At 43.7% G+C, this 26346-nt stretch overlaps 3 protein-coding genes and 2 non-coding genes across 5 annotated transcripts in view; 4 read left to right on the top strand and 1 right to left on the bottom strand.

Annotated features, from left to right (window-relative positions):
• baiap2l1a (BAR/IMD domain containing adaptor protein 2 like 1a) overlaps positions 1–9115 on the bottom strand; it is a 28206-nt gene extending 19091 nt beyond the window's left edge. Inside the window, exons 1-5 of the mRNA XM_076298449.1 lie at positions 8845–9115; positions 7675–7750; positions 7478–7564; positions 902–963; positions 131–202 (exon numbers count right to left, since the gene is read on the bottom strand). Of these exons, the coding sequence (XP_076154564.1) occupies positions 131–202; positions 902–963; positions 7478–7564; positions 7675–7750; positions 8845–8895 (348 nt within the window). The 5' untranslated portion in view covers positions 8896–9115. The remainder of the gene's footprint in view (positions 1–130; positions 203–901; positions 964–7477; positions 7565–7674; positions 7751–8844) is intronic.
• Positions 9116–10200: 1085 nt separating this feature from the next.
• Positions 10201–19615, top strand: gspt1 (G1 to S phase transition 1). The gene is made up of 14 exons (XM_076298447.1): positions 10201–10643; positions 11615–11656; positions 12779–13012; positions 13222–13255; positions 13468–13545; positions 13990–14170; positions 14910–15064; positions 15222–15362; positions 15529–15622; positions 16865–16945; positions 17236–17409; positions 17799–17888; positions 17998–18166; positions 19006–19615. The coding sequence occupies exons 1-14, from the start codon at positions 10481–10483 to the stop codon at positions 19056–19058; spliced, it is 1689 nt and encodes a 562-aa protein (XP_076154562.1). The 5' UTR covers positions 10201–10480; the 3' UTR covers positions 19059–19615.
• A 200-nt stretch (positions 19616–19815) lies between these two features.
• Positions 19816–25786, top strand: rsl1d1 (ribosomal L1 domain containing 1). The gene is made up of 10 exons (XM_076298448.1): positions 19816–19922; positions 20372–20511; positions 21314–21452; positions 22092–22240; positions 22363–22464; positions 22933–23026; positions 24026–24157; positions 24608–24685; positions 25060–25134; positions 25269–25786. Exons 1-10 carry the CDS (start codon positions 19848–19850, stop codon positions 25416–25418), a joined length of 1134 nt encoding a protein of 377 aa, XP_076154563.1. The 5' UTR covers positions 19816–19847; the 3' UTR covers positions 25419–25786.
• Positions 22697–22827, top strand: LOC143138743 (small nucleolar RNA SNORA55). Its single transcript, XR_012990286.1, has one exon. It is a non-coding gene; the product is annotated as a small nucleolar RNA SNORA55 (small nucleolar RNA).
• Positions 24785–24914, top strand: LOC143138742 (small nucleolar RNA SNORA55). The gene has a single exon (XR_012990285.1). It is a non-coding gene; the product is annotated as a small nucleolar RNA SNORA55 (small nucleolar RNA).
• Positions 25787–26346: the final 560 nt, after the last annotated feature.

Below are 26346 nucleotides of genomic sequence, written 5' to 3'. Positions count from 1 at the left end.
CCTCAACTACTTTGTTCCACCAGCAGCATGTGTTCATAGGCACGTCACTTAAACATGTGCAATTGCACGTCTACAGCAAGAACCGGGCAGGATGTTCCAGAGCCGAAACCTCCCGAGTGTCTCTCCTCACCGTCATGTACTTGACATCCAGCTCGGTCTTCTTCTCCAGCTCGGCTATGATATCTCTGTGGAACTTCTTGAACTGGAGAGGAGAGAGTGGGGAGAGAGAGAAAAGGAGAAAGAAAGCTTTTTTTTTTAGTTCGGATGCGACAGAAGGGGTTTCTCAACAACACACTCAGATGACCAGATGTAGAGCCAGGGAAGGTATGCGTGTCGTGGTTGATAACGGCACTAGAGGAGAAATCCTTATCAGTGGGGTCCGCTTATCGGGCGACCGTGGCGAAACATTAACATCGTTTTTTACGTCTGTGTGCTTCAGAGTTATGTCAGCTTGGAGAGCCACACTGTTACCTCAGCAATCAGTATGAAGTATAAAAACAGGCCACAATATTATTACAGGTATTGGAACACACTAATAAGATGAAGTAAAATACTGCTGTTAAGCCAAGCCAATGTGTGTGTGTGTGTGTGTGTGTGTGTGTGTGTGTGTGTGTGTGTGTGTGTGTGTGTGTGTGTGTGTTTGTCTGCACCACACAGTCCATCTGTGCACGGTTTTAATCTCCAGACTAATGGCGGTCTAATGGAGACCTCAGTCATCTCACTGTGACATTCTATTAGTGCTGGAGCGTCTCTCTCTCTCCCTCTCTCCCTCCACGAGCAAGCGACTGGATCAGATAAACGGATAAAAGGGATGGAGCGTTACGAAAAGGGAACGCTCTGAGCACTGTTTGTGTCCCTCGCATCCCTTCCCTGTTCCTGTCATGTGGTGTGGCAGACTCACCGTCTCCTCCAACTCCTGCTGGACCTTCTTTTGTGTCTCGGAAATCTCCATCAAAACAACACCTGTGGGAACACAATTCATCATCATCATCATCATCATCGTCATCGTCATCCATTTAATTTCATTATTCTTCTGTTGTCTCCTTCAGATTAATCATGGTTTCAAGGAGTTAACCCAGTCTGTAGCAACAAATACCCAGACCACTGGAGACCCTGTACATCTTGTACATAACACAGGATGAAGGACCCTTTAAAGCTCTTTGCAAGATTACACAACTAGGATATATTCTTCAAGTGACCCAAACATATTTACATTTCAAGTACCATATGGCATTTGATGTGATAATGTCTGAACTGGCTCCAAGAAATGGCAGAAGTATGTCTGGTGTCTGATGAAAGTATAATGATATACAAATAATGAATTTCTGAACACTAGAACTAGCACCAGAACTTGTGAATATGCCGATTCATTTGGCAAGCTCATTTGTCGACGGCAGAGAACATGCCCGTCAGCCACAACAGAGAGGCGTCCCTGTCAATAATGATATCTCCAGAGGCCCAGACAAAACACACAAGACCCAGACAGACCATTCAAAGCAAGTGTGAACGCATGTATTACTCCCTCCCTCACAGTAAAAAGAGAGGGATCCAGGCATTCCACATTATCACTGAGAACAATATACAAATCGGACTGGAATATTCTGGTGGTGCCGTCTCTTACAAATGATGGGCCGTTTGCCGGTGTTCAGTTTAGTCTGACCGGCCTGTAAATATGCCGCCTGGACCAGCTGCCTGGGAGAGCAAAGGGACCAGAATGAATCAGCATTGGGCTTTCCAAGCTCATCACACTGCTGTATTAGACACCAGGAGGAAGCACCTGGGTTGGTTAACAGCTGGCATTTTACAGCCACACCCCTGTTATTAACAGGTTATGGCATCTGGAACTGCAACTTGCGTAAACAAACCTCACTGAAAAGTAAACAAACAGAGCAACAACAACGACGACGACAACCACCACCGAGGCGCGATAACCGGCGGTGCGAAGGCGAGCTTCGCCGTGGGGAGTGGCACACGTGCTTATGACAACAACATCCCCCTCGGGTAAAGGTCAGCAGAACGTGCTGGTAAATGCAGCCCTTTGTATGCGCGGCACGGACGTGCATCGGCGCCGGCTGTTTTCACAGCTCTAGAAACAACCTGCAACCCCCCCCCACCCCCAACCTCCCCCAGCCTGACCCCTGCGGAAAGGTTACCGCTCAAGTCATGAAAAAGCTGAGAGACACACCATTCCATGTCTCCCCTCTCTGAGTGTACTTACTCCCTCATGGAGTCAAAGTCCCTTTTGTCTGACTACTCATCTTGGATAATCACAACAGCGATGGTTTTGGCTTGATCCAGTCGGACTGGATTGATGCCAGCGCAAGACATTACAGGAAAACAGGGTGTGTTCAATGACTGTGATCATCATTCTACCCTGCTTAGCTCCCGATCTAACACATGAAAGCCAGATTGGGAACACATAAACATCTCCATTCATAGCAGTGAAAGTGCCATCATGAGAAGAACACTTGTACTGGGGGCATCTCTGTGGACATCATGTCAATCCACTCCAACTACTAGTAAAGAAAATTCAAAATGAACACCTACAAAGTGTGAAGTGATTTAGAATTCCCCAAGGAACACTGCAGCCCCGGGTGTACAACTTGTCGAAACTTTCAAAAAACATAAACTAATAATTGACCTGCTCAAACACACTTTGTCACCCATGGGTGATTCATCATAATGAGTCTCAGACTCAGAGACTCAGGGTCCGGCTCTTTGGATTGTCCAACTGACTCTGAGTTTGGCTGATTATCACTGACCTATGGTCATCGGTATGTCATCCACTCATGACTGTTTGAATATAATGAAGAGCAAAACGCCATCCTCTATTGAAAATTGTTTTCTTTACAGTTAAATGGTTGGGTTTTGCAAAACTGGTTTGACTCACTAATATTACCTCATTCTGCCTCTGGTGTGTGTGTGTGTGTGTGTGTGTGTGTGTGCCCGAGTGTTCACATGGGCCTGTCAATCAGTCACTGAGAGGTTTTCGCAGCTTGTCTCGCCGCGTCTCATCCCAGACCGCTGCCAGACACAGCCATCTATTCTCACCTCCCTCCTCATCACCAAGCCTCCCACTGCCAGGACACTCCGTGTGTGTGTGTGTGTGTGTGTGTGTGTGTGTGGGGGGAGGGTATTCATGCTGTGCAAAGGGAGTCGATTCACGGTGATGATTACACACAGCAGAGGTAGCTGCTCCTGCGGCAGATCATGTGCACATTTTGACAAGAGAGAACCTGAAATGATTGATTGCTGGGAGGGTGGGGTTGGGAGGTTGTGGGGGGGGGGGGCTCACTTGTTTAAGCATGGCTTGGCATTGATTGTGATCTTCAGACTGCCGCCTCAAACGGGAGACGTGCAGGTACGAGTTAACAGGAAACCGTCAGCGAGTGCTCAACAGGTGTGTCTCTGTGATCGGTGCCAACCCTTTTGGCTGTCTCACCTTTTTTCAAAGAACTGGCGGCTGCTCAGCAACCCTGATACCGGGCTTAAACGAGAGTGCAGGGAGTGGCGCATGCAGCAAGGTTGCTAGGGATGAATTATTATGGTTTTTTCCCCTTCCCTTCTGCTTCCTCCACCAGCCCCCACCACCACCCCCTCCACCTCAGACTGATACACCGCAGTGACTCAGAGTAGGAGCTTTAAAGCATGGGTGACTCAAGCAGAACTCCTGGAACACATGCACGCCCTTTTGTCAGCTTGATTTTGTTTTTTTTCTTTTCTGGAAAAATCCATGGCCGCTCATTACGGGCGGCTGGCTGGAGCCGCTAATGCTGGGAGGAAGGTGCAGGCTGAAGGTCTCCGAGGCAGTCAGCTCTTTAGTGCTCGAGAGCACTTGACTTTAGAAAGAAAAAAAAAAAAGAGTTGCCGTGTTTGCTTTGGTGGAGGCCACACTGTTTACACTGGGGCCACGCAATGCCCACACACTGGCTACAATCATTCCGGTCACCCACACAGTCCTCACCCTTGTCTAGCCTTCTCTCTCCCTCTCCCTCTCTCTCTCTCTCTCACACACACACACACAAACACACACACACACCCACACAAAGACCATTAGCAAGCTATTACATAAACAAAGTGAGACCCAAGTGCAATTACTGTGTTGCTTAAACACAGATAATGTGATACGTGACATTTTAGATACAGGCTAGGTCTCTGTACTCATATGGTGCTGACTTTAACCCATGTGACCCCTCGGTGACCCATGAGATAAAGGGTGAAGAGACTGACAGTCAAGTGGAAAAGCTTTGGGAGCTCAACACACCCTAGGAGTGTGAGTAACCCATGAGTAAAAGCCCTTGCAACATGGAGTAAGACTCATTTGTTGATATAAGGCTAGTCACGGCCTGCTTCTAACTAAAGACGCATGAAACACAAAACTTAAAATTAAGACATGGATGAATCCTGCCATTTTGTCACTGTCTCTGCATTTCACAACATAAATAAATAAATCACGCTGCCAGTTACTTCAGTGACAAGGGCTCTATCTCCTGAGAGATCAGTGAGAGACAGAGAGAGCATAAACAGTGTGCAACAGTCGGTTTCAGGTGTGTGCCTGTGACGCAGGCGGAGACATCTGACAGGTGAAGGTACGTGTCAGATGAGCAGAGGGGGAGCACAGTGGGTGGCAGGACACTGCTTACGCCCTGTTGACCACGGCTGCTGTTCTAGAGAGGAGGTGTGAGAGGTGAGGACAGAAAGAGAGAGAGAGAGAGAGAGAGAGAGAGAAAGTGAGAGAGAGAGTGTGTGTGTGTGTGTGTGTGAGAGTGAGAGAAAGTGAGACAGAGAGTGTGTGTGTGTGTGAGAGAGAGAGAAAGTGAGAGAGAGTGTGTGTGTGTGTGTGAGAGAGAGAAAGTGAGAGAGAGTGTGTGTGTGTGTGAGAGAGAGAGAAAGTGAGAGAGAGAGTGTGTGAGAGAGAGAGAAAGTGAGAGAGAGAGTGTGTGTGTGTGTGAGAGAGAGAGAGAAAGTGAGAGGGGGGGGGGCTCAATAGTCCACACTCTCGGAAAAACAGCCTCTTCTGACATTACTGTATGTCCTGGGACATGATGAATAAGCTCTCACCACACACACACACACACACACACACACACACACACACACACACACACACACACACACACACACACACACACACACACACACACACACACACACACACACACACACACACACACACACACACACACACACACACACACACACACACACACAGAGCATGCTTGTGGCCAACCAGCCAGTTAACAAGATCAAAACTCCGCAGCCAAATCACATCTCTAATTGAGAGGCAAGACATTTAGCACCCTCTGCACTGGCCAGGTCATGCAACCCTCCCAGGCAGGGACAAGTGCCCCAAACAGCCCAGACCGGGCCACCAGAGCGAAACCCTTGTTCCCACCCCAAGAACAATCTAATTTCCCCTGTGGGGCAGGGCCTCCCCGAGCCCAGGGCTGCCCCTTCGGAGCTAACTTAGTGCTCCGCATAACACTGCCAGCCTCTGAAAGGGTGGAAGGGTGGAGGGTCAAATGAAGCCCTTTGTTGGCTCACATTCCAACCTGGCTGCATTTCAATTTCATTCCGCTCCCCTGGGAGATGCCTAATATTCGATCTCGCATTACCACAATACCTCGAAAACATAAAAACAATCGCTTCTATATTAGACTACAGTGTCACTGGCATGTTTCATTTTTTGACAAGAAACAAGTTGTGTTTTCATGCCAGCTGCACACAGAAACACAAGGGTAAAAGCTTTTGATATTATTGTTCTGCCTGACTGTATACCCGTGGGGGCATCTATAATAAGAGGTGCTCGCGTGCACCCAATCAAGAGCATTCTATGGCAGGAAGGAGCCGGGAAGTCTGGTTCCCTCTGTCATGCCTGCTCCTGTGTGTTTGCCTAGCTGGGCCACTCCACCAACGTTCTTATCAGAGACAAAGGGTGCCAATGAAGGGCTGTAATGATGGCGCAATCATTAGGTCTCATTAGTCGGACAAACATGGCCGTCACATCAGCAGTGGTGTTTGGCTGGTGTTTGGCGTCACATTAATCCTCATTTGAGGGAATCCTATGAGATACAGGTGGGTAAAATGTTGGGCGGTTATCAGGCGTTTGCTGGTCGTTTCTCTGTTTATCACAGACACATGGCCATTAAGAGATAAGCTTATTGATATATTCACACCGTTGCGTGAGCACCAAGTCAAAGCTCAACAGTTAAATGGACGTGCATATACACAAAGTGAGAGTTTGAACCCATTAAAATGCCATTTGACATATGGATAAGCCAACACATTCTTGTGCCCTGACAGTAATGGCTTTGACAGTAGCTTGGGGGACTTCTTGGGGATGACTCAGTGAGCTTTCTTCTAATCTCAACAAATATATTGGCCAAAGAGAGAGAGAAAGAGGGGGGGGGGTGTGAGGGGGGATCCAGCCCAAGACTACAGTGGCATACAGAAACACGCCTGCCTGTCTCGTCAGTGTTGAAAGGTTTTCTCAGAGACCTGGCGGACTGCACTAATGAGGGAGGGAGGGGGGCTTGTGGTGCGGCAGATGGAGCCAAGACGATGGTACGCTCTCTCAGGCTCTCTCTCTGTTTGCTTGGCGTGTTTGCATGCCGCCTTCAGCGCTACGTGTGAGAGAGTTCACACCGTCTGACCGGCCGTCTGCGTCTGAGAGGGGAGTGAGCCCAGCCGCATAGCTGGAGCAACAGACACTGCGCCCATTGGCTGCAAAGGGACAACAGCCGGCCAGCAAAGCCAAAAAGCACACCCCCCCCCCACACACACACACACACAGACACACACTAGGAGTGTCCTGGTAGTGGGAGGCTTGGAGAAATATGAACACACCATTGAGGGTCTGCAGACATTCATAATGATCTCAATTAATATTCTCTACAGTACATGAGTTATTATGATAGTCTCTTCCTTCCAGTCATTTTCCTTCATAATATAAAAAGCCATAGAGTACAAAAATAGGCAGTGGGCTTCCCTATCTATCTGAGAGACTGTGAAACAGTACAAGTGAGAGGCTAATGGATGATGATGACAAATGAAACAACGCTTTGAGGTGAGCTTCTAAATGCACTCTCCCCTCCTACACATGTGCATCCACATCACTCACTCACACACACACACACACACACACACACACACACACACACACACACACACAGACACACACAGACACACACTCACACACTCACACACTCTGTCTGTGAGACCTTAATGAACACAATGGATACTGAATCACTGACAACAGAGCAAGTAGTCCAAACACATTGAGCAGTGCCTCTCTTCAGACACATGCGCTGCAGCAAAGCGAACTCTGTTTTTTCACTCAGGGCTGGATAGAGATGGGCTAATCAGCCCTGTGCTTTCCTGGCCATGTGTGCCGCCATGACTCATTCTCCCTGGCGTTGGCGAAATGGCTGGTGAAGGCACAGGCTTCAGGACCAGCCTGGGGCGGACAGACACTCACCCAGCTCCCTGGAAACCGGCGAGACGGCGGCGTTCTCTCCTATCTTGGCCACTGCGTCGAAGTACGCCTTCCCAGCCATGTTCATGGCTGTGATGAGAGGACAGAGAGCCGTTATGACATGATGCATTGATCTTTTGTAGTTTGTACACATCAATCTAATAGAATTCAATAATCCTCACAGCACAGAGGCACAGTACCTGTCACAGACTTCTCGTAGCTCTTTCCCAAGTTGACCAGGTTCCGCAGTGCTGGGTTGAAGCTTTCCACAACATTCTGAGGACAAAAGTGAAAATTGGCTTAAATACAACTGGACAAATAAACCGAAACAGAATATTGGTTTGTCTCCTTTCTCATTGGGATCTACAGTGCCATAATGGTTGTGATGTAGAAATCATTTTACAGTGAAACTGTTTTTTGTGTTTGTGTGAATCAGAAAAAAAAAACTATTAGCAATTCATTTTGCCTACTTTTTATTTATTGCAAAGTAAAGGACACTGCTGTAACAAAGTATGCTTGAGACAAGCTTGACCTTAGTCTACTGAGGATGATGCATGTCAGAGAAATCTCAAACCCTTCATCAAGTTGTAAACTTTTTAAAGGCAAAGAGAGGGGTTTGTTTATACAATCCATAACACAAAAATAGCCCAGCAGAACTTTTAATCATTAACTTCTTAATTGAAGCAGGCCAGACCAAAGTCCTTGTGAAGACGTCCCTGAGCTAAGTCTCTAGAGGAATGCAGCTCCCCACCAGACACGCCGGGTAGTACTTCTTTCAATTCCCCAGGCACACCCTCAACAGAACAATGCAAAGTCAGGTATGCAACTTTTACACCCCACAAAAACAGGTTCCTTCACTCCATCCCTGAAACCAGCTCTAGCTGGGGAAGGTTAACGTACTGTGAAATAATTAAAGTCCCTGTCACTTTCAAGTGTTTTAGGTGCATTTGGGAAAGACAAGGTATAGTTCAGGTAGAGGAGAAAGACAACGCTTGCAAATTAAGATTAATCTAAGACTTTGTTTAGACACTCAGGACGTCACTACAACATAGTTTGTTTTGAGCTCAAAACCGATGCCATTTAATCACTTGTGGACAATAGGATTTTTTTCTAAGAGTAGGTTAGGCTACCATTACATAGCCTACCCTTTAGAGATGACAGTCAGGTTAGCCTACAGGTGCAATGTGACCGACATAACGTAGCCCATATAATACCAACACTGGACAGGACATGTGTTTTGTTTCTAGCCATAGCCTATGTAGAATTAGGCATGCTTGTGTTTTTAGACACTCCTCGAGCAAATAAATATAAAAGTCAATAAAAACCTTCACCATGGCACCCACCAATCGCAATGTGAACGCGCTATTTACCTTGTATGTACTTTCAGTAAGCTTATTCACGTCCTCTGGGTCTCTCGACATGTTGTTGGTTATTCCTGAAAGCCCACCGAAAGAAAGAGCAGTAGTTTCCCCACACAGAATGTAAATCCAATGTTAAACAGCCTTTTCTTGGGCTTAAAGTGGTCTCCGCTTGCGTAGTTTAATCAGAAATAATCAAAGTCAAACCTCTCCAGGACTGGGTGGAATTGAGTCAGCGCAACTGTGCGCCCGTGGCGAAACCACAGACTGCTGTAGTCAAACTTCCCTGCGCTGACTGGAAGGACATAGGAAAGGTGGGATTCGTGACGTCATGGTCGTTGTTATGCATTTTTGATGATGTGCAAGCTAGGTATTGCTGTCAAAATTGACGTCTTCATTTCCATGGCATCAGTTTTTGGTAGTAATTAGGCTACTAAGATGAAAGTAGCCTGATTATCACCATTTTAGTGAATTCTCACAAAATTCATTAGCCATTTCAGTCATAATCCACAAGTTCTTTGGTAGGCCTATCCATCACTCTGGCACGCACATTAAGGATTAAAAACAGATTGTATCAATCAGGATTATCATAAACTTCAGTGTGAATAGCTGATACACTGATTAACACTCACAATATAACAATGATCCTTTAAACACAATATAATGCTTTTACAAGCTTTTCACCAGGGCACTGTGGGCTATTGTGACACAAATGTAATTGATAAGGACTTCGTTGTCATTTATTTGTAATGAATATCCCAATAATGCCGCATGAAATTGTGGATTGATCCACTCACTTTCATTTGCAATTAGGCTATGCCCATGCTGTCACCTAGGAATACTTGCCAGGTGACGAATAACCATGTGTGAACAATAAAATATTTGAGAATTTCAACACATTATAAAATAAAATTTAAAATGCCCTTAAAAAGGACTGATTAAGAAAATCCCAGAGTAAATGTTACATTTCAATTGGTGACTGGCGACCTCTGGTGGTAGACAGAGAGCTTGAACACAATATTAGGCTATTCTGAGATCGGTTTCTTGGGTTAGTTAGCCAGATTTAGTTAGCCTGGTGGACAAAATTAATTTGAATTTTATTTAAATGTAAAATAATTTGATCCTCTACTTTAGGCTACTTTTTATTATTCTTGGCCTACTGTAGCCTTTTACTATAGTCTAAGCTTGGTCTAGTAAAAATTAATGTAACAGAATACACAAATGTACATGAGATTATGTACGAAAATGAAAAGATCTACAGATCGATATGCCTTGAATTTTAAGCGTAATGTCATTCGTAGCCGACTGTAAAATAAACCCCATTTCCCAGAATTCCTCACTGAATGCCATAGAACGCACACACGAGGAGTTGCGTTGTGTCTGTAGCAGCTACAGGATCCACGTCCCTTCTGAGGTTGATGAAACAGTGAGCTACCGGTGCTTGTGCATCTGACTAAAGCAAGACACCAAACCGCCGAGCTTCATTTTGGAAACGCAGTTTGATCATTTTATGGTGGTGGCAAGCCTTGTCGATAACTGCTTACAGGAGTAAATAAAAGGTAAATTTAGCTAGCAGGCTAGCTAGCTGGCCAGCTTACACTGCTTTAACGTTAGTGAAGCAACAATATATAGCTGGCTAAAACACGCGATGGACCCTCAAGATACAGCCCCTGATTCCTGGGAACAGGAGGACGATGTCGAGGCCCCAGCATTGGATGTATCTTCTGCGTTCATTGGGCTCAATGTAAATGCACCCGAGTTTGTTCCGACCTTTTTGCAGGGAGGGCCTTCGGTAATTCCAGTGTCTGACGGTAAGTTCGTGTGGCGAAGGAAAAACACATACTCGACAGTTTTCAAAACAGCGTTTAACGTGACATTGTGGCGCAGTTAATTGCCAGAATGAGCTGTCCTAATACACTGCTTAATTATACAAATACGAACACAATGACTGATAGTAATGTTATCTCCACCAGCTAGTGGTAGGTTTGGTCCGAAGTTACCTTTCGCTGGCTAGTTCTCACAGTTAGCTAAATGTCAACCAGGCAGCCAACTCTCAGCAGATGACAGAAAACAGTGCGTCTACAGCTTAGGCTGTTGTAACAAACAACGATGCGTTTAATTTAACGTTGTCATCAGAAAACGAACAATGGTTTGTTGAGTGGGTTTAGTAGCTAAGTTAGTAAATGAACTGACAACTTCTCGACTACAATGTTGCATCATTTGGCATTCATTGAGAATTTGGTGACGTTGTTTTTCCGTACTTGACACGTATTTTGAACAACACGTTTTCTGTCAATTCATTCCTGGCTTCATTTGGTTTTGAAGGAAGTAGTAGTCAGTCTGTCATTACTGCACCTGCAACCGAGTGTCATCAAACGTGTGCATACGTTTGCATACATTCTTTGCGTGTCACATAAAGCCTCCGTTGACGTAATGTGTGCCACCTTGTGATTAAAATAATAACTTACCTTTCACCAAGAAATCATGTTGCCGTCAAGATGATCTTTTTCAAGTTTAAAAAAAAAAAATATATATATATATTATTATTTTAAAAAAAAGTTTTATATACACAGCAATACTTATAGCTCATTCTTATTCTGTGAGTAAAGATGATTAACAATAGGCCAATTTAGCATTCGTATTATCAGTGCACCCCTTTGCTTCTTCAGGTAATAAAGCTAATTTCTTTGTGACGGTAAGACAAGACGAGTGTCCAGTTATCCTTGCTCCCACCAAAACCCCCAAAATGATTTTCTGTTATTTCTCATTCATCTTCCCATAGGAGCAGACATAGCTGCTAACAAGGACGTTTCAGGAGTTGTTGGTAAGGCTGTTTTTATAATGACACAATTTTAAGGTGTTTTCCTAGACCTTCATTGTACCAACTTCCCTGTCTGTATCACAACAACGTAATTAAAACAACCCCATCATTTGTGTGTGCCTTTGTCTTGACCAAACGGTATAGCGCTTTCTCTCACTTCAGTGTCAACCTAACGGTGTCCAGCACATGGGTTGGTATGCTGGTGTCCTCCTTCCGTTGGTCAGGCAGCCATATACAGGCCAACCAGCGCAGTTTAAAACTGGCTTGAAACTGGATGTCCCCATCGACTCACGTTACATGCCTTATTTAACTCTACGCTCTGCGTTGCCACTACAGCTTGGCAGAAAGACAAGACCCAAACACTTGTTAAAGGGAGATCACCACAGCAATGCTGGTGGTAATGTGCAGTGATCCACCTGCTTGGATTCTAGAGTACACAGAGGAAGTTGGTCTTGTTCGGACTCATAGCCTTTGTTAATGCTGTATGAAATAAATGCATAGTCACGGTTCCTGTACATTTACTGAATTATTGTGTGTCAGTGTCATTAATCCATTTCAGGTCCGTTTCAGCTTTGGGGGAAAATCTAGTGGTGTACAGTGTACGAGTACAGTGGTGACCATCCAAATTGTTTACTGTAGCTGTTTGTGAATAGCAAGTGTGCTGAAGAAAATGGGTTTTGTGATTGGTCAGTGGAGAGCATAATTCCTCAGACGACTCAATGCTTTGCTTATTTTCTGCTTTGGAGGGATCATTCAATCATAAGCCGTGTTTTCATACATTGTGTCAAAATAGATCCCTGACTTGAATACGACACTGTTTATAGGGCCATTGTGAACTCGGTGCCAAGGAGTCTAGTGCTGTACTTGTAGAGCTGGTTTCCTTATATGATGATACTTCTGGAGGCCTTGACAACACACCACTTAGTTGGTATATTACAATTCTAACTGACCCAGTCAAAATCATTAAGTCAAGGGGAGATGCAAGTGTGTCTAAGTAAGTGGAGTGTATGTGTCATAGTATTCTGACCAGTTAGTTATAGAACATTTTAATTATAATCTGAAGGGAAAATTAATAAATGAATTGAATAGTTAAATGAATATGTTTCCCTGTGTTTCTTTGTGCAGCAGTGGAGAATGGCGAGACAGAAGCGGCCGTTGAGGAGACATGGGAGGAGAAGGTGAAGCCGGACGAAGAGGAGCCAGGAGGCGGGCCCCTAGCGGAGAGCGGGGGTCCCGAACTGGACGAGGGCCTGGAGGAGCTGGAGGAGGAAGAGGAGCTGCCCGTGCCCAAGCCACCCCCCGCAAAGCCCGATGCCCCCAAGAAGGAGCACGTCAATGTGGTGTTCATTGGGCACGTAGGTTAGTCTGCCTTCAATATGGCATTTTTATTTATTTTCTGGCCGAGGTAGAGTTTGAGAGAGAGTGCTGACCAGCTGTTTAGCATATAATCAAATTTGTGATGTGAACCTGCTGCGTCATCAGGGTATTTTCCCTGCTTTTTGTATTTCTGTATTGTTGGTGCGTGTTTGGTCATTTAATGTGTCTGCCATTTCTTCTCCCCTGAATAGATGCTGGAAAATCAACAATCGGAGGACAAATCATGTGAGTTATGAATTGTGGTAATTCAGAGCATCTTCTGACATTCTGCAAAATCTGTTAAACGTACAACTGTAGCACTGTGTCTTGAAGTCAGTTGTTGGAAGTACTATCTCTGGAAGCTGTTCTCTGCTGTATTTAAGGTGAAGTATGTAATTCAGACCACCTCCCCCAGTTGGCCATTAAAACCACCCCTGACTCTCAAATTCCCACTCTAGGTATCTGACAGGAATGGTGGAGAAGAGAACCTTGGAGAAGTATGAGAAAGAGGCCAAAGAGAAGAACAGAGAGACTTGGTAAGTAGCATTTGCACTGAAAATAGCTGACCTTGTTGCTCTTCCATTTTCATTCATCACAGGGTTTAAATGCAGCTAGTGATAATTGAGAGCATCCACTTATTTATACTGGTGTGTGCATTGTACCATGTTCGTAGCTTCTTATTTATATACATAGATAATGCCTTTATATAATAACTATAGTAATTTAACTGTGCTTCATAAAGTAAACTTTTTCACTCTGATTTTATAGTGTTGCAACATACCTTCTTGCTTATTGCAGTATATTGAATCATAACTTCAGTATTATGATGCATAACGTACCACCAGATTCTTCTTGATATATACAGCCCTAGTGCTTCATTATTAACCAACATCTCCATGAGAGGAATAACCAACTGTAATCTACATCTGGTGGTGTTCTATGACTGAATCCATCCAGTGATCTCTCCCGCGTTCTCACAGGTACCTCTCCTGGGCCCTGGACACCAACCAGGAGGAGAGGGACAAGGGCAAGACCGTGGAAGTGGGCCGCGCGTACTTTGAGACGGAGAAAAAGCACTTTACCATTTTGGATGCGCCCGGCCACAAAAGCTTTGTGCCCAACATGATCGGCGGAGCATCACAAGCTGACCTGGCAGTCTTGGTGAGCGTCCAGCAGTCACTCTGTCGCTCTGCAGAGGCGCGAGGTGTGTGTCGCAGTAAGATGTCGAGTGGGCGCCTCCAGCTGCAGCCTTTTTGATGGGTCCTGTCAACTGGCTGGTTTACCCTGACAAATGACCGCTCAGCGTTGCTGAATGTTTACTGCTTGTTTAGCACTCCGAGTTATGGGCAGTGGCAGGAGAGCCACATGTGTTTGGAGAGAGGGAGAGGCTAAAGAGAGGAAGATGAGAAGAACACTCTAGAATGGATAGAGCAGTCAGTGAGATGAACAGGTCATGAACAGGTGTGCCTGTGCTTTTCATTTTGTTGCCCTCTACAAAAGCCAGTTACATTTCTGACCCTTATTTATTGCCTCTATTATTGAGTCACTATAAATGGCTCTTCACAAAATCATTACCTGCTGTTATCAGCGCTTTTATAAGTTATCAGCCTAGTTAATGAAGGCAGCACAGATGCAATCAGTCTTGAGTTCCTAAAATGTAGGACCTAAATCGTTACAGCTAATGAGGCCATCTGGTGGTTGAACATCATTTATTTGGTATATTAACATGGGAAAATGTTATAACGAGCTGTAAAATGTATTGAGTAGCACTGCTGTTTCGAAACAGTTTGGCTGGACAAGAAGTGCTTGCTGGGTATATGTGTAGGGTCTTGCCCTTGGTCTTTTACCACAGAGTAATGTTGGCTCAGCTGCTGATGACGGTTGTTTCGTCCTCTGATAGGTGATCTCGGGCCGGAAAGGCGAGTTTGAGACGGGCTTCGAGAAGGGAGGTCAGACCCGGGAGCACGCCATGCTGGCCAAGACAGCCGGAGTCAAACACCTGATTGTCCTCATCAACAAAATGGACGACCCCACGGTCAACTGGAGTCTCGAGAGGTGAGTTACACCGCAACCAAAAACTCTCCACTTGGCTCAAAAAGTGGCTATACAGGCCAGACGGACCTGATCCTTGAATAGGCTGTTTAGCAATTCCAATAAACCACTTACGAAAAAAGGCATACAGTTTCAGCCAATGTCTGCCTGCTTCTTGTAGGTATGAGGAATGCAAAGAGAAACTAGTGCCATTTCTTAAGAAGGTGGGCTTCAACCCCAAAAAGGACATCCACTTCATGCCCTGCTCCGGCCTCACTGGAGCCAACCTCAAGGAGCCGTGTGAACTCTGTCCCTGGTACACGTAAGTATCCTCTCCTGATTAGTCCCGTGTGTGTGTGTGTGTGTGTGTGTGTGTGTGTGTCTGTGTGTCTGTGTGTGTGTCTGTGTGGAGAGAGCAAAACTGTGTCTGAATAAGTCGTTTTTGGAAGCGGTTGTGTAAAACTTTTATTTTTTTGTAATGATTACAGGGGATTACCATTCATTTCTCATCTGGACAGTTTGCCAAACTTCAACAGATCATTAGATGGGCCTGTTAGATTACCCATAGTAGACAAGTACAAGGTAAGCTGATCCTTACCTGGCAGTCACACACATCTTTGTGATGTTAACCTTGGGCCTGGTCATTTTCTTTCTCAATGTAGCTGCACAAATGAGTTTTGTTAATGGGCCTCAGGCTCAATCAGTGCAGTTTGAAGTAGAGTGCCAAGATGAACTTTGTTCATTTAGATGTGAATGTTTCATAATTTTTGTCACTCTGTTTATGCACGCTGAATGTACGTGTACGTGGGACGTGTTTGAGTGACTCTCTGATCCAAATGAGATGCAAATTCTCACAGTTGCCTTCTCTCAGTCTACTTTCTTCCTCTCCTCTGCTCACCCTCCCTCTCTGTCTGCTGTGTTGTGTAACAGAGACGTTTCGTTATGAAACCAAGAAGCTTAGACTAGGCCCTACATGCAGTGTAAATAATGAGATTGAGGTCAAGTTAATTGGACGCTGTTTATGATGTCTGTGATGATAAGTCGCTGACGGTTAGTATGTCGAAAGGGGAAAAAAGATCCGTAATCTCATATAAAGTCAGCCTCGCCGAAGACGGGTTGGAATATTGACCCACAAACGTTTCAAATTCAAATCATCATTCAAAATATCACTTGTCTTTACTAACCAACTACAATTGTTGGCTGTCTGACGTGATGGTCTTCATCATTATTTCATCAGCCCTATTGTTGGGTGAGGAACAGTAAGAGGATTATGATATTCGGCTGTGCTCATTTGTGAGCAGGTGGCATCGCTCTGTGCATGACGCACAGCCCTTTGAAGTTACCACCATCTTACCACACGTGACGTGGGGGCAGGGAGGTGCACATTCACAAAGAAATAATCTTAGTCAGCTCTTTGGCTCAGCCATTGGATTTAAATGATTATTTCAATGTGTAGTCAGAATTAATACTGCAGATTAAGAGAAGCAGTATAGCAGGCATGTAGAAGCACATTGTAAAGACAATTAAAGATTGTGAATACATGAATGTTCTTGAATGTCTAGTTGCATGTTGCAATATGACGACATGGCTTATTGTTTGTTCACCTGGGAGTTTCTGCCCCCTTTAAGGCAACAAGGTCACTTTTCTTTCAATGCCTTCATTCCCTGTATGACCCCTGACCCTAGAGACAATTGACACAAGGAAACAGTTACATGGGAGATAGACATCTTGCTGCCTGATATCTCCTGTCAACCGCAGTGCTGGTTTGTTTGACGGCCCCTGTGTGTAATGTAAGCCTGCGGTTCTGCCTCTCATCATGTGTAGGACATGGGAACCGTGATCCTGGGGAAACTGGAGTCAGGCTCCATTAGCAAAGCACAGCAACTTGTCATGATGCCAAACAGGGTAAGGTGATGCTTGCAATTACTGTTCATTTCTATTGTGCAACAAACTCTTTCAACCAACTCATGTTGTCATTGCTATTTGTTTAAAGCACACTGAACATTGGAATTTCACTAGTGGAGTCACTTTGACATGACATTTGTCTTAAAAGGTGAAAAAGAAACTTTACCATTACCAGTAAAACCAGGCACTGCTGGTCCTGTGCCTGTTTAAGTGTGTGCTGTGGGCTGTGTCTCTGAAGTGGGTTGTTAAGCAGCAGTTACGATACTGCGAGCATTGTCTTATCTTGGCAGCACACCGTAGAGGTCCTGAGTCTGCTCTCGGATGACATCGAGACGGACGATGCGATGCCCGGCGAGAACCTCAAGCTGCGGCTCAAAGGCATAGAAGAGGAGGAGATCCTGCCCGGCTTCATCCTATGCAACGCTGAGAACCTCTGCCACACAGGGAGGACGTTCGATGCCCAGGTACCAGGCAGTAGGATTGTGGAAGGCCACAGCTGAAACCTGTGTCTGTTCACCCTAGTCATATTAAACGGATTCTCAAGGCGTAATGTTAAATATACATTTTCTGTTCAGGTCTAATCTCTATGTTCTGCTGGTTCACATTTGTGATAGAAGTTATTATTGTAGATAGATAGATAGATAGGTAGATAGATACTTTATTGATCCCCAAGGGGAAATTCAAGAAAGAACCGTGGAGATGCCGGGGAATGAACCCGGGACCTCATACATATTATTTATTTATTTATATATATATATATATATATATATATATATATATATATAGTGTGTGGAGATACACAAACAGAATAGGAAAAGGTTGATATAATTATGTTTTTGTCTTTTTTTTTCAGATTGTCATCATTGAACACAAATCCATCATATGCCCAGGTTACAATGCAGTTCTTCACATCCACACCTGCATCGAAGAGGTGCAGATCTCCGTAAGTGTCTTTGAATCAGCCTCAGACCTTTTGTCAACGTGGAACGCATCAGTTGTTAGGTTGCATACCAATGTGGACTTAATGTATGTGTTGCTCCGTCACCCTCCAGGCCTTAATCTGTCTGGTAGACAAAAAGAGTGGCGAGAAGAGCAAGACGCGACCCCGCTTTGTCAAGCAGGATCAGGTGTGCATCGCCCGGCTGAGGGCAGTGGGCACCATCTGCCTAGAAACGTTCAAAGACTTCCCCCAGATGGGCCGCTTCACGCTGAGGGATGAAGGTAGGCTAGTAGCGCCCCTGTCTGGCCAAAGTTTGTATGTTTGTAGTCCCCTGCAACTGCTACTGACCGTTATACATGTAGAGGTGTCTGCCTGTCATTAAGTCCTTTTGAAAGATGGACTGAAAAGATGCAGCCTTTAGATATTGTTATTTATGTTATCCTGGCACTGATCCTATCTGTAGTAAATGATGGAGACATGAGCTATGACATTTAGACGCACCTGCGCTTGCGCACACTTTCACTTTGAATGCGTGAATGACTGAGGGATAAGAATTGTGAACACAAGTCTCAAAATAAAATCGATAGGCTAGTTTGTTTATTTTCTGAAGACGCACATTTAACCCTTGGGATCTACAATGTCATGGTCTCTACAGAAATTAATTAATTCTACCAAAGGAAAAAAAGGCCTTGTGAATGAAATTCAAGACTTGTAAACAAAATTCTTGCACACACCCTAATTATATCACACACACACACACACACACACACACACACACACACACACAGAGACGCATACATACAATGCCACCGAAGTAGGCTACCCTGGTTGTAGCTCGTTCATTTTGGTCTGTAGAAGAAAAAAAACAATGTGAGTGGGTGTGAAGTTGGTATTAAATTTAATTCGAAGTGGTATTAAAAAGGTCTTTAAAAGTCTTGAATTTAAGTTGGAGGATCCTGGGGGTACGCTGCTAATATTTCACATAATATAATATTTGATGTTGTTTGTTTACTTTCATGAGTATTACTGTATTACACCAAAACCTCTCATACAGCAGCAAAGTTTTGTGTGAAATCAGTTGAAGTATACAAAATCTAATTAAACTTGTCTTCTGTTGTAGGCAAGACTATTGCCATTGGCAAGGTGTTGAAGCTGGTGCCTGAGAAGGACTAATGTGGAGTTGCTGGACTGTCCCCTTGTGTACACTGGGATAGAGGAGGATGGTATCCTAGCCTACAGTCCTCTGTAGCCATCCCCTGCTCCACATTATCTACCCGCCAAGGAGCAATTTTAACACAACAAAAAAAATCATGTTTGACAAAAGGAACTGATTGATGTTTTTAAGAAGAACAGTAATATGGAAGAATACAGTGTGTCAGCTTTCTCATATTGAGAGCTCAGCTATGCCACTCATGTAGCCCCAACTACCTTGGGTCAACCCATCACAACTCTAACATTTTAAAAGTAGGTGAAATTCTCTCTTCGTGTCTTTTGGAAAGGCAGAAAGAGATCTAGCAGAATTTTAATTCAGAGTAGTCAGCCAACAGTAACAATTTATCATAAGTACCACTTAAAAAAAAACATGCTGATATGAATGACAGGTGTGTCTGTTCAGCTCCTCTTACCCTGAAATGAATTGGGCCTGGAGGCACTTCCACTGTTATGGCCTGTGTTGACCTGAAGCTGCAGTGCAAAATAAAGTACGGAATTGTGAAAGAACTCAAATTTCACATTGGCATGTGTGTTTGAGTTATTTGACTCAAATGTGTAGACATGTTGATGGGACCAGTACTATTAAGCGGCCAGGATAACAGGACTGGACAAATATTTCGTTCGTATATGGACTAACTGCTATTCATTCAACGTAATAAGTTCATGCTCGCTGAGAGATGTGGTGTACTGTAAACAATAAGTTGACTGAATTTATGTGACGACATGTGACGTGGAGCATTTCATCTACGCATGCGTGCTGGAAGACCCACACGTGAAGGCAGCATGGCGGAGCAACAGGGAAAGTTACAACTGGACCAAGCCCAGGTATTAAATCTTCTTAAATTATTGTAGGAAAGTAAAGACAACACACTAGAATCTGTATGGTGTATTGTTCATGTAAGTGTGGGTAAGATCTTGTTCTTAATGATGCCCGGCAACGTATAACCTCAGAGACTGTGAGATTAACGTGTTGTAACGTTAACGTAAGGCTATGCCACGAGGTGCAAACTCAGATGTTCAAACGTTGAATTAAGTTTATGTTAATGTGCAGTCCCTTCTTCGTTTGCTATTAGTCCAATGTGATGTGTTGCTCCACCGTAAATATTATCTTTTTGGGATGTTGCTGGTTAGCTTTTTAGAAGGTAGAAAACCTAAGCATTAGCCACTTAGCTGGAATAGCTAACTTCTCTAACGGCAACGGTTGCTAACGTTACCCATCGTGTGGCATTGCACTGGTTTGTAACGTTGTTTTATATGTCTGTCTTTAATTTAAGGTGAAAAAGGCTGTGTTGGCACTTCAGGCCTTCCTTAAAAGCAAATCCACTTCAGAAAGCCTACTTCTGAACGAGAGTCAGCATATTTCTCTTATGTTAACACTATGGAAGATCCCAAGGAAAGAACAAACCATTCGCATGTGAGTAACGTATACAAGGCCTTAGCTGCTACTGTCAAACTTATTTTTGCAAAGACGGTCATTGTCAAAAGGTATTTTAGGACCGTTTCCCCATGTTAATTAAGTGGCTACCCATAGATAGATAGATAGATAGATTGATAGTAAGACACGCAAGGTGCCTGTAGGCCTACTTGTTTGTCAAGTCAAGTCAGATTTATTTATAAAGCGCATTTAACATGCACATAGCGCAATCCAAAGCGCTCCACAAACAAGACACATAACAACAAGACAAAAGATGCCGGATGGAGCGGCGTAGTCGCCAGCGTACCCATGACATCAAGACAAGACAAATACATTTAAAAAATAACAAATACAAAAAAAAATGCCGGACGGAGCGGCGTAGTCGCCAGCGTACCCGTGACACCAAGACAGACAACAAAACAAATAAAAAAAGAAAGTATATTTTAAATATATTTAATATAATTATATATACTAATATATTTTGGAACATGCTGATGTTTGGCATTACATTTGTGAAGTAGCCTACTTGGCAGATTTGTCTGATAGGGGTGCCAGTTAAGAAATACTGGTTTAGGAGACTTGTCACCCTGGACCTTTAGGTCACTATCTCAACATTGTCCTGGAATTGTTTGAGGGACATTCAGATGGAAGTCCTCATGGTCAATTATTCAAGTCCAGTGTTGTTAAAAAGTTTTTGGTCATAATAGTAATGGACAATGTTAAAATATCCAATTTAGGCCTGTTATGAAATGTCAGAACTGTTAACTTTGGTGTATCTGTGTTCTTATGTGATGTCCTTTAGTCCTTTACCCCATGGCATCCGCACAGAGAACGGTGAGGTGTGCCTCTTCACAAGAGATGAACCCAACATGACGACAGACCAGACAGAAAGGTTTTACAAGAAGCTGCTCACAGAACGAGGAGTCAAGAATGTCACAGAGGTACAGTTACCTATATATATATGGAGATGTTTTCAGTGTGTATGGATGCACTGGAGAACAGCCATCTGGGTTCATATGATGTGGTTGATTTTGTTCAGACATGCAACAGAGGAATCCAGCCCCACAGTGGCAGTGTGAGGCACTGGCGTACTTACTGTTGCTATAGGAATTCAAAGATTAATCCGGACAAGCTTCTCGCTCCCAATTGGGACCAAATTGAACTTGTCTCTCTAATTTTGATACAAAGACTTCTTTTATTCTTTTAATCTTGATTGGGTCTCATCATAAATGTGTTATGGTGAAACTGAAATGAACAAAATGAGGTGCAATCTACTGTTTTTAATTCTGTACACTTTTTGTCAAATACAGATAATTTCTCCTCACCATCAAGTGTTGGGGCTGAAAAAAACCTCTTGTTTCCACACACAATTCTGTCTTTGTAAATGTGAAACAACCATTTTAGCTTGGCCCAAGCCATAAACAATCTTAGCCAATGCTTCAGGAGCCCGAATGGGAAGAGTTTAATTTGATTGACCGACGGAACGCAAATAACGACAACCTTTTGCGAGACTAAATCATGTGCGGCATCTTTCAAACCTTGTGCTTTGTTGGTGTTTAAGTGTTTCTTTTCCATTCTAGGTGATGCCTTTCAAGGTGTTAAAGACAGAATACAAGGCCTTTGAAGCCAAAAGAAGGCTGCTTGGCAATTATGACCTCTTCTTGTCTGATGCACGCATTCGCCGCCTCCTGCCCTCTCACGTTGGGAAACATTTCTATGAATCGAAGAAGTAAGTTGATCAAATGCAATTTGTTAATGTTATTGGTCATCGGTAAAATAATATTTGGAGGTAAATAGACAAATTTAACTCCCTGGCTGAAGATAATTTTTTCTTTGTTCTTACTTCTTCAGAGCTCCGTTGTCTGTAGACCTGCAGGCTAAGAACCTGGGCCAGGTTATGGACCGTCTCATCCAGGGCACCACAATAACAGTTGGCAAGAAAGGCCCGTGCTGGTCAGTCCCCCTGCACACTTACAGATCAGATGAAGCTTAACCTTTTGTACAACATTAATGTGGGATATTGGCTTTGGAAAGAAGTGTATTGCAGTATTATTTGTTGTGATTGTAATATAATCGTCTAATAATGTGATGTAACAATGCCTGGTGACATTCTCTGTGTCTTCTTTAAGCGTAGCTGTTTTAAATCAGTTGTTTCCTTGGGTAGTTTTATGTGTAAAGTGTGATGGCACCGCAGCAAACCCTGCTCTTGCCCATCAGTGCTGGGCATGGGTAAAGATGGTGCCAGAGTGACTCGAGGTTAATCCAGACGAGTTTCCTCCTCCCATTGGAGCTTGTCTCTACAACTTTGACACAAAGAAATAAGACGCTGTGAAATAATTTTTTTGTCATAGTGTTTGTCTGCCTGTCTATATCTGGTTGTGTTTGTGTTTTTATTTCTGAGCTGTTGTTTGTGTCTTGCAGTATGGCCCGCGTGGCTCACTCAGGGATGACAACTGATGAAATTGTGGAGAATGTCTCTGCTGCAATAGACACAATCACATCCAAGCTGGACATGGTGAGTTTGAACCTGTGAAGATCTGCCAGTGGCTCTGCTAAGCCCAAGATTCGGAGAGAACATGCAAAGACAGTGTTGACAGCAAGGCCCACACCTGGCTGTCAGGTGTTAGCTGTGGTGATAATCACCCATGTAGCCCAGCATAAATTAGTCTTGAGAAAAGTTGAGAGCAGCCATCTGGGTTCATATGATGTGGTTGATTTTGTTCAGACATGCAACAGAGGAATCCAGCCCCACAGTGGCAGTGTGAGGCACTGGCGTACTTACTGTTGCTATAGGAATTCAAAGATTAATCCGGACAAGCTTCTCGCTCCCAATTGGGACCAAATTGAACTTGTCTCTCTAATTTTGATACAAAGACTTCTTTTTATTCTTTTACCCTTGATTGGGTCCGATCATAAATGTGTTATTGTGAAACTGAAATGAACAAAATGAGGTGCAATCTGCTGTTTTAATTCTGTACATACACTTTTTGTCAAATACAGCTAATTTCTCCTCACCATCATTTTCTTAGTGCCAATCTTAGAAATTGTCAAGAGGGAATGTTAATTTGGTCTCCATGGAATATTGGGGTCAGTCTGAAAGCCATGAGTAATTTTGAGGGTAATTGTAAGCATGGTAATGAGATCCATTTGACTCAAACGTCACCAGAGGTTCGGTCTGTCCGGCCAGCCCTTCTGGTGCACTACAGTGTTAGGAGCGGAATATGTCATAGTCTATATATCTGGTTAGGTACCATCTTATTGATTCCAAAAGGATTTTTTTTTTCCTGAAGCCACTTGGCTAGTGAACCCATTTAAGTCTGAACGTCTGTCTGGATATGGCGCTTACCTTAATGTCTCGCATTTACCTTAATGTCTCACTAAATACTCTTTTCTTGATCTGGACTTTGACAGATGTTCTGTCTGTGTGTATTGTCTAAGTGTACAAAGATGGGCATTGCACTAAACACTATCGCTACTAGCACTGTTGCACTTTTTAACCACTGTCCCATTGCAGGTGGAGAAAGGCAAAATGATTAAGATCATCCACCTGAAGAGCCAGACCTCCGTAGCGCTGCCCATCTACACCTCCGACCTGACTCACCTTGCTTTGGTGGAGGAGGTGCGGAAGAATGCCTTTGATGAAAAGGTCAGTCATCAGTCAGTTATGGTCACATCAGTCAGTTATGGTCACAGTCGTGGACCAAATAGTACAGCATCAACTGTTAAGTTATATCACAATGCTGCATATAGACAAGGCTGTAGAAGTACTGTGATTATTTCTCTTTAACTTGGGAAAAAAAACCCAGTACTTCAAAATGTGTTTCCAAAATAGATACTCACACATTTTTCCGCTGTTCTTGAGTTCTGCTGGCAGTTTCTTCTGTCTTCTCTCTGCATAAATTGTACGCTTCCTATCGCTGTGCTTGGTGTTAACTACCTCCGTTATCTAGAGGATCCAACACATGGTGTGTCTGGCAGCTTGATGAGAATTTTTCAGATTGTTATGTCAAGTCATTTTTCAGTGAAAAACGGGCTGTAGAATGAAAGTTTACCAGCTGTTGTTTTCAGAGAGCGTCTGTTTGTGCACCATTTTCAGAAGTCCAAGAAGAGAAAGCCCTCTGCAGTGAGCAACGATACTGATATGAAAGACTGCGAAGATGGAAGTCCGGAAAAGGTATGTCCATCAGAAGAAAAGTCTTTAGGTACATATTATTTGTTGAGGGACAAGTGAGTCCCATCATCAGTAAAGATTAGAGACACTGTGTGTGTGACTGCATCACATCAAACCTGCTCCCCTCTGTCAGTGTTGGGCACGGGTACAGATGATGCCAGAGCGACTCAAAGTTAATCCAGACGGGCTTCTTCCTTCTATCAGAACCGGTCTCTACAACTTTGACACAGAGATGAGAGTTGAGCGCCCTCTGGTGTCCGCTGTAGGACATTTGATCTGTTATGTCTTGCTGTTTATGGGCAGTGCTTGCCAGATGCTGATCAGAGCAATGATGCTCATCAAACATGGAGTAATATTTTGGTGTCCAACTTTTTCAGAAAGAGGATGAAGATGATGAAGACATCCCACAGCTAGTTCCTATTCAGTCAAAGAGCAAAAAAGCCAAGCCGGAGGTATGTTCGTCCCAAAATTTGATACAATTTCTAAAGTAAATTGCGTTCCCTTCGCAACACTGGAAGAAGTTGAATGAAATCCTTTCCCAGCACACTGCATAAGTGTTTAACTGAACCTTCATTTCATTTGACAGGAGTCAACCAAGAAAGGCCTGAAGAAGGTGACCAAGCCATTGGTAGGCAGAGGGGGGAAACAAAACAAAACTGGACCTGGTAAAATGGCCAAGAAAACGATGAAAGGCCCCACACAGAAACAGAAAAGAAAATCACCCAAGTCCTCTTAAAAACAACCATCTTTGTTTGTCCTTCTCTTGTCATCAAATAAAGACTTGTAACCAACTGCCAGCCTTTGTCACCATTTATGTGGCATGATGGCAGTCAATGACCCCTATGTAAAGAAGCATAGCATCAAAATGCTTTAGGACATTACACAATTTCCTATCCACATGACATGGTGCATACTGTATGACCGTGTAATTGTAATACAAGTCAGGACTAATCCTTTAACAGCAGACAACTGCTGGACTGACTAAATGGAGAACTAAATGAAATGCAGCTACCTGAATCTGTCTTTTTTTGTACCAGAAAGATTCATCTGGCAATGTTTGTTCAGTTTATTTGCTCTGTAAATAATAAAAGACAATATACTCTTTGTTGTATTACTGTACCTTTTGTTAAACTCAGCAGCCTATGACATATAGCCATTTAACATCTTGTCAGTGCAGCATATGATGTCCAGTTATTAATAAATGTTTGCATGGATTGATGTTTGCGTTCGTCTTGGTTAAACCTCTTGTGGAGTAATGGGATCAGGTGACAGCCTTTTGTGAAGGTAGACAGATGCTTGGCATAGAGGCCAGGTGCTGTGTACTATACAGCAGCTGTGGACACATGACTAGACTGTTTTCAGTCCAATGTGAGCTCACTTTGGTAGTATTTTGCTTTAGTGTCCTACAATAAATTAGTTTTGAAGTAAAAGGAGCCTATAGAACAATCGTTTTAGGCAGATAAGGTTCCTGGAAGGGTAATCTTAACCTGAAAAGGCTTTATTTTCCTTATATTCACTTTGGAACAGCCAAGCTCACAAATTGAACAACTACTAGCTGATTTTTGTTTTTAATATTTTTGGACCCATCATATGAAAAGATTGAAATTAGTCGACTTACGCGGAAAGGGCCTGTTTGTCCAAGCTAAACCTCCCTCTGCAGGGTT

The sequence above is a fragment of the Alosa pseudoharengus genome, unplaced genomic scaffold (genome assembly GCF_046254945.1).
Source record: "Alosa pseudoharengus isolate Yale_2024_CS ecotype anadromous, Long Island Sound unplaced genomic scaffold, YU_APseudo_1.1 YU_APseudo_1.1_scf_21, whole genome shotgun sequence".
Lineage (NCBI taxonomy): Eukaryota > Metazoa > Chordata > Actinopteri > Clupeiformes > Clupeidae > Alosa > Alosa pseudoharengus.
This window is presented reverse-complemented; position numbering and strand designations above follow the sequence as displayed.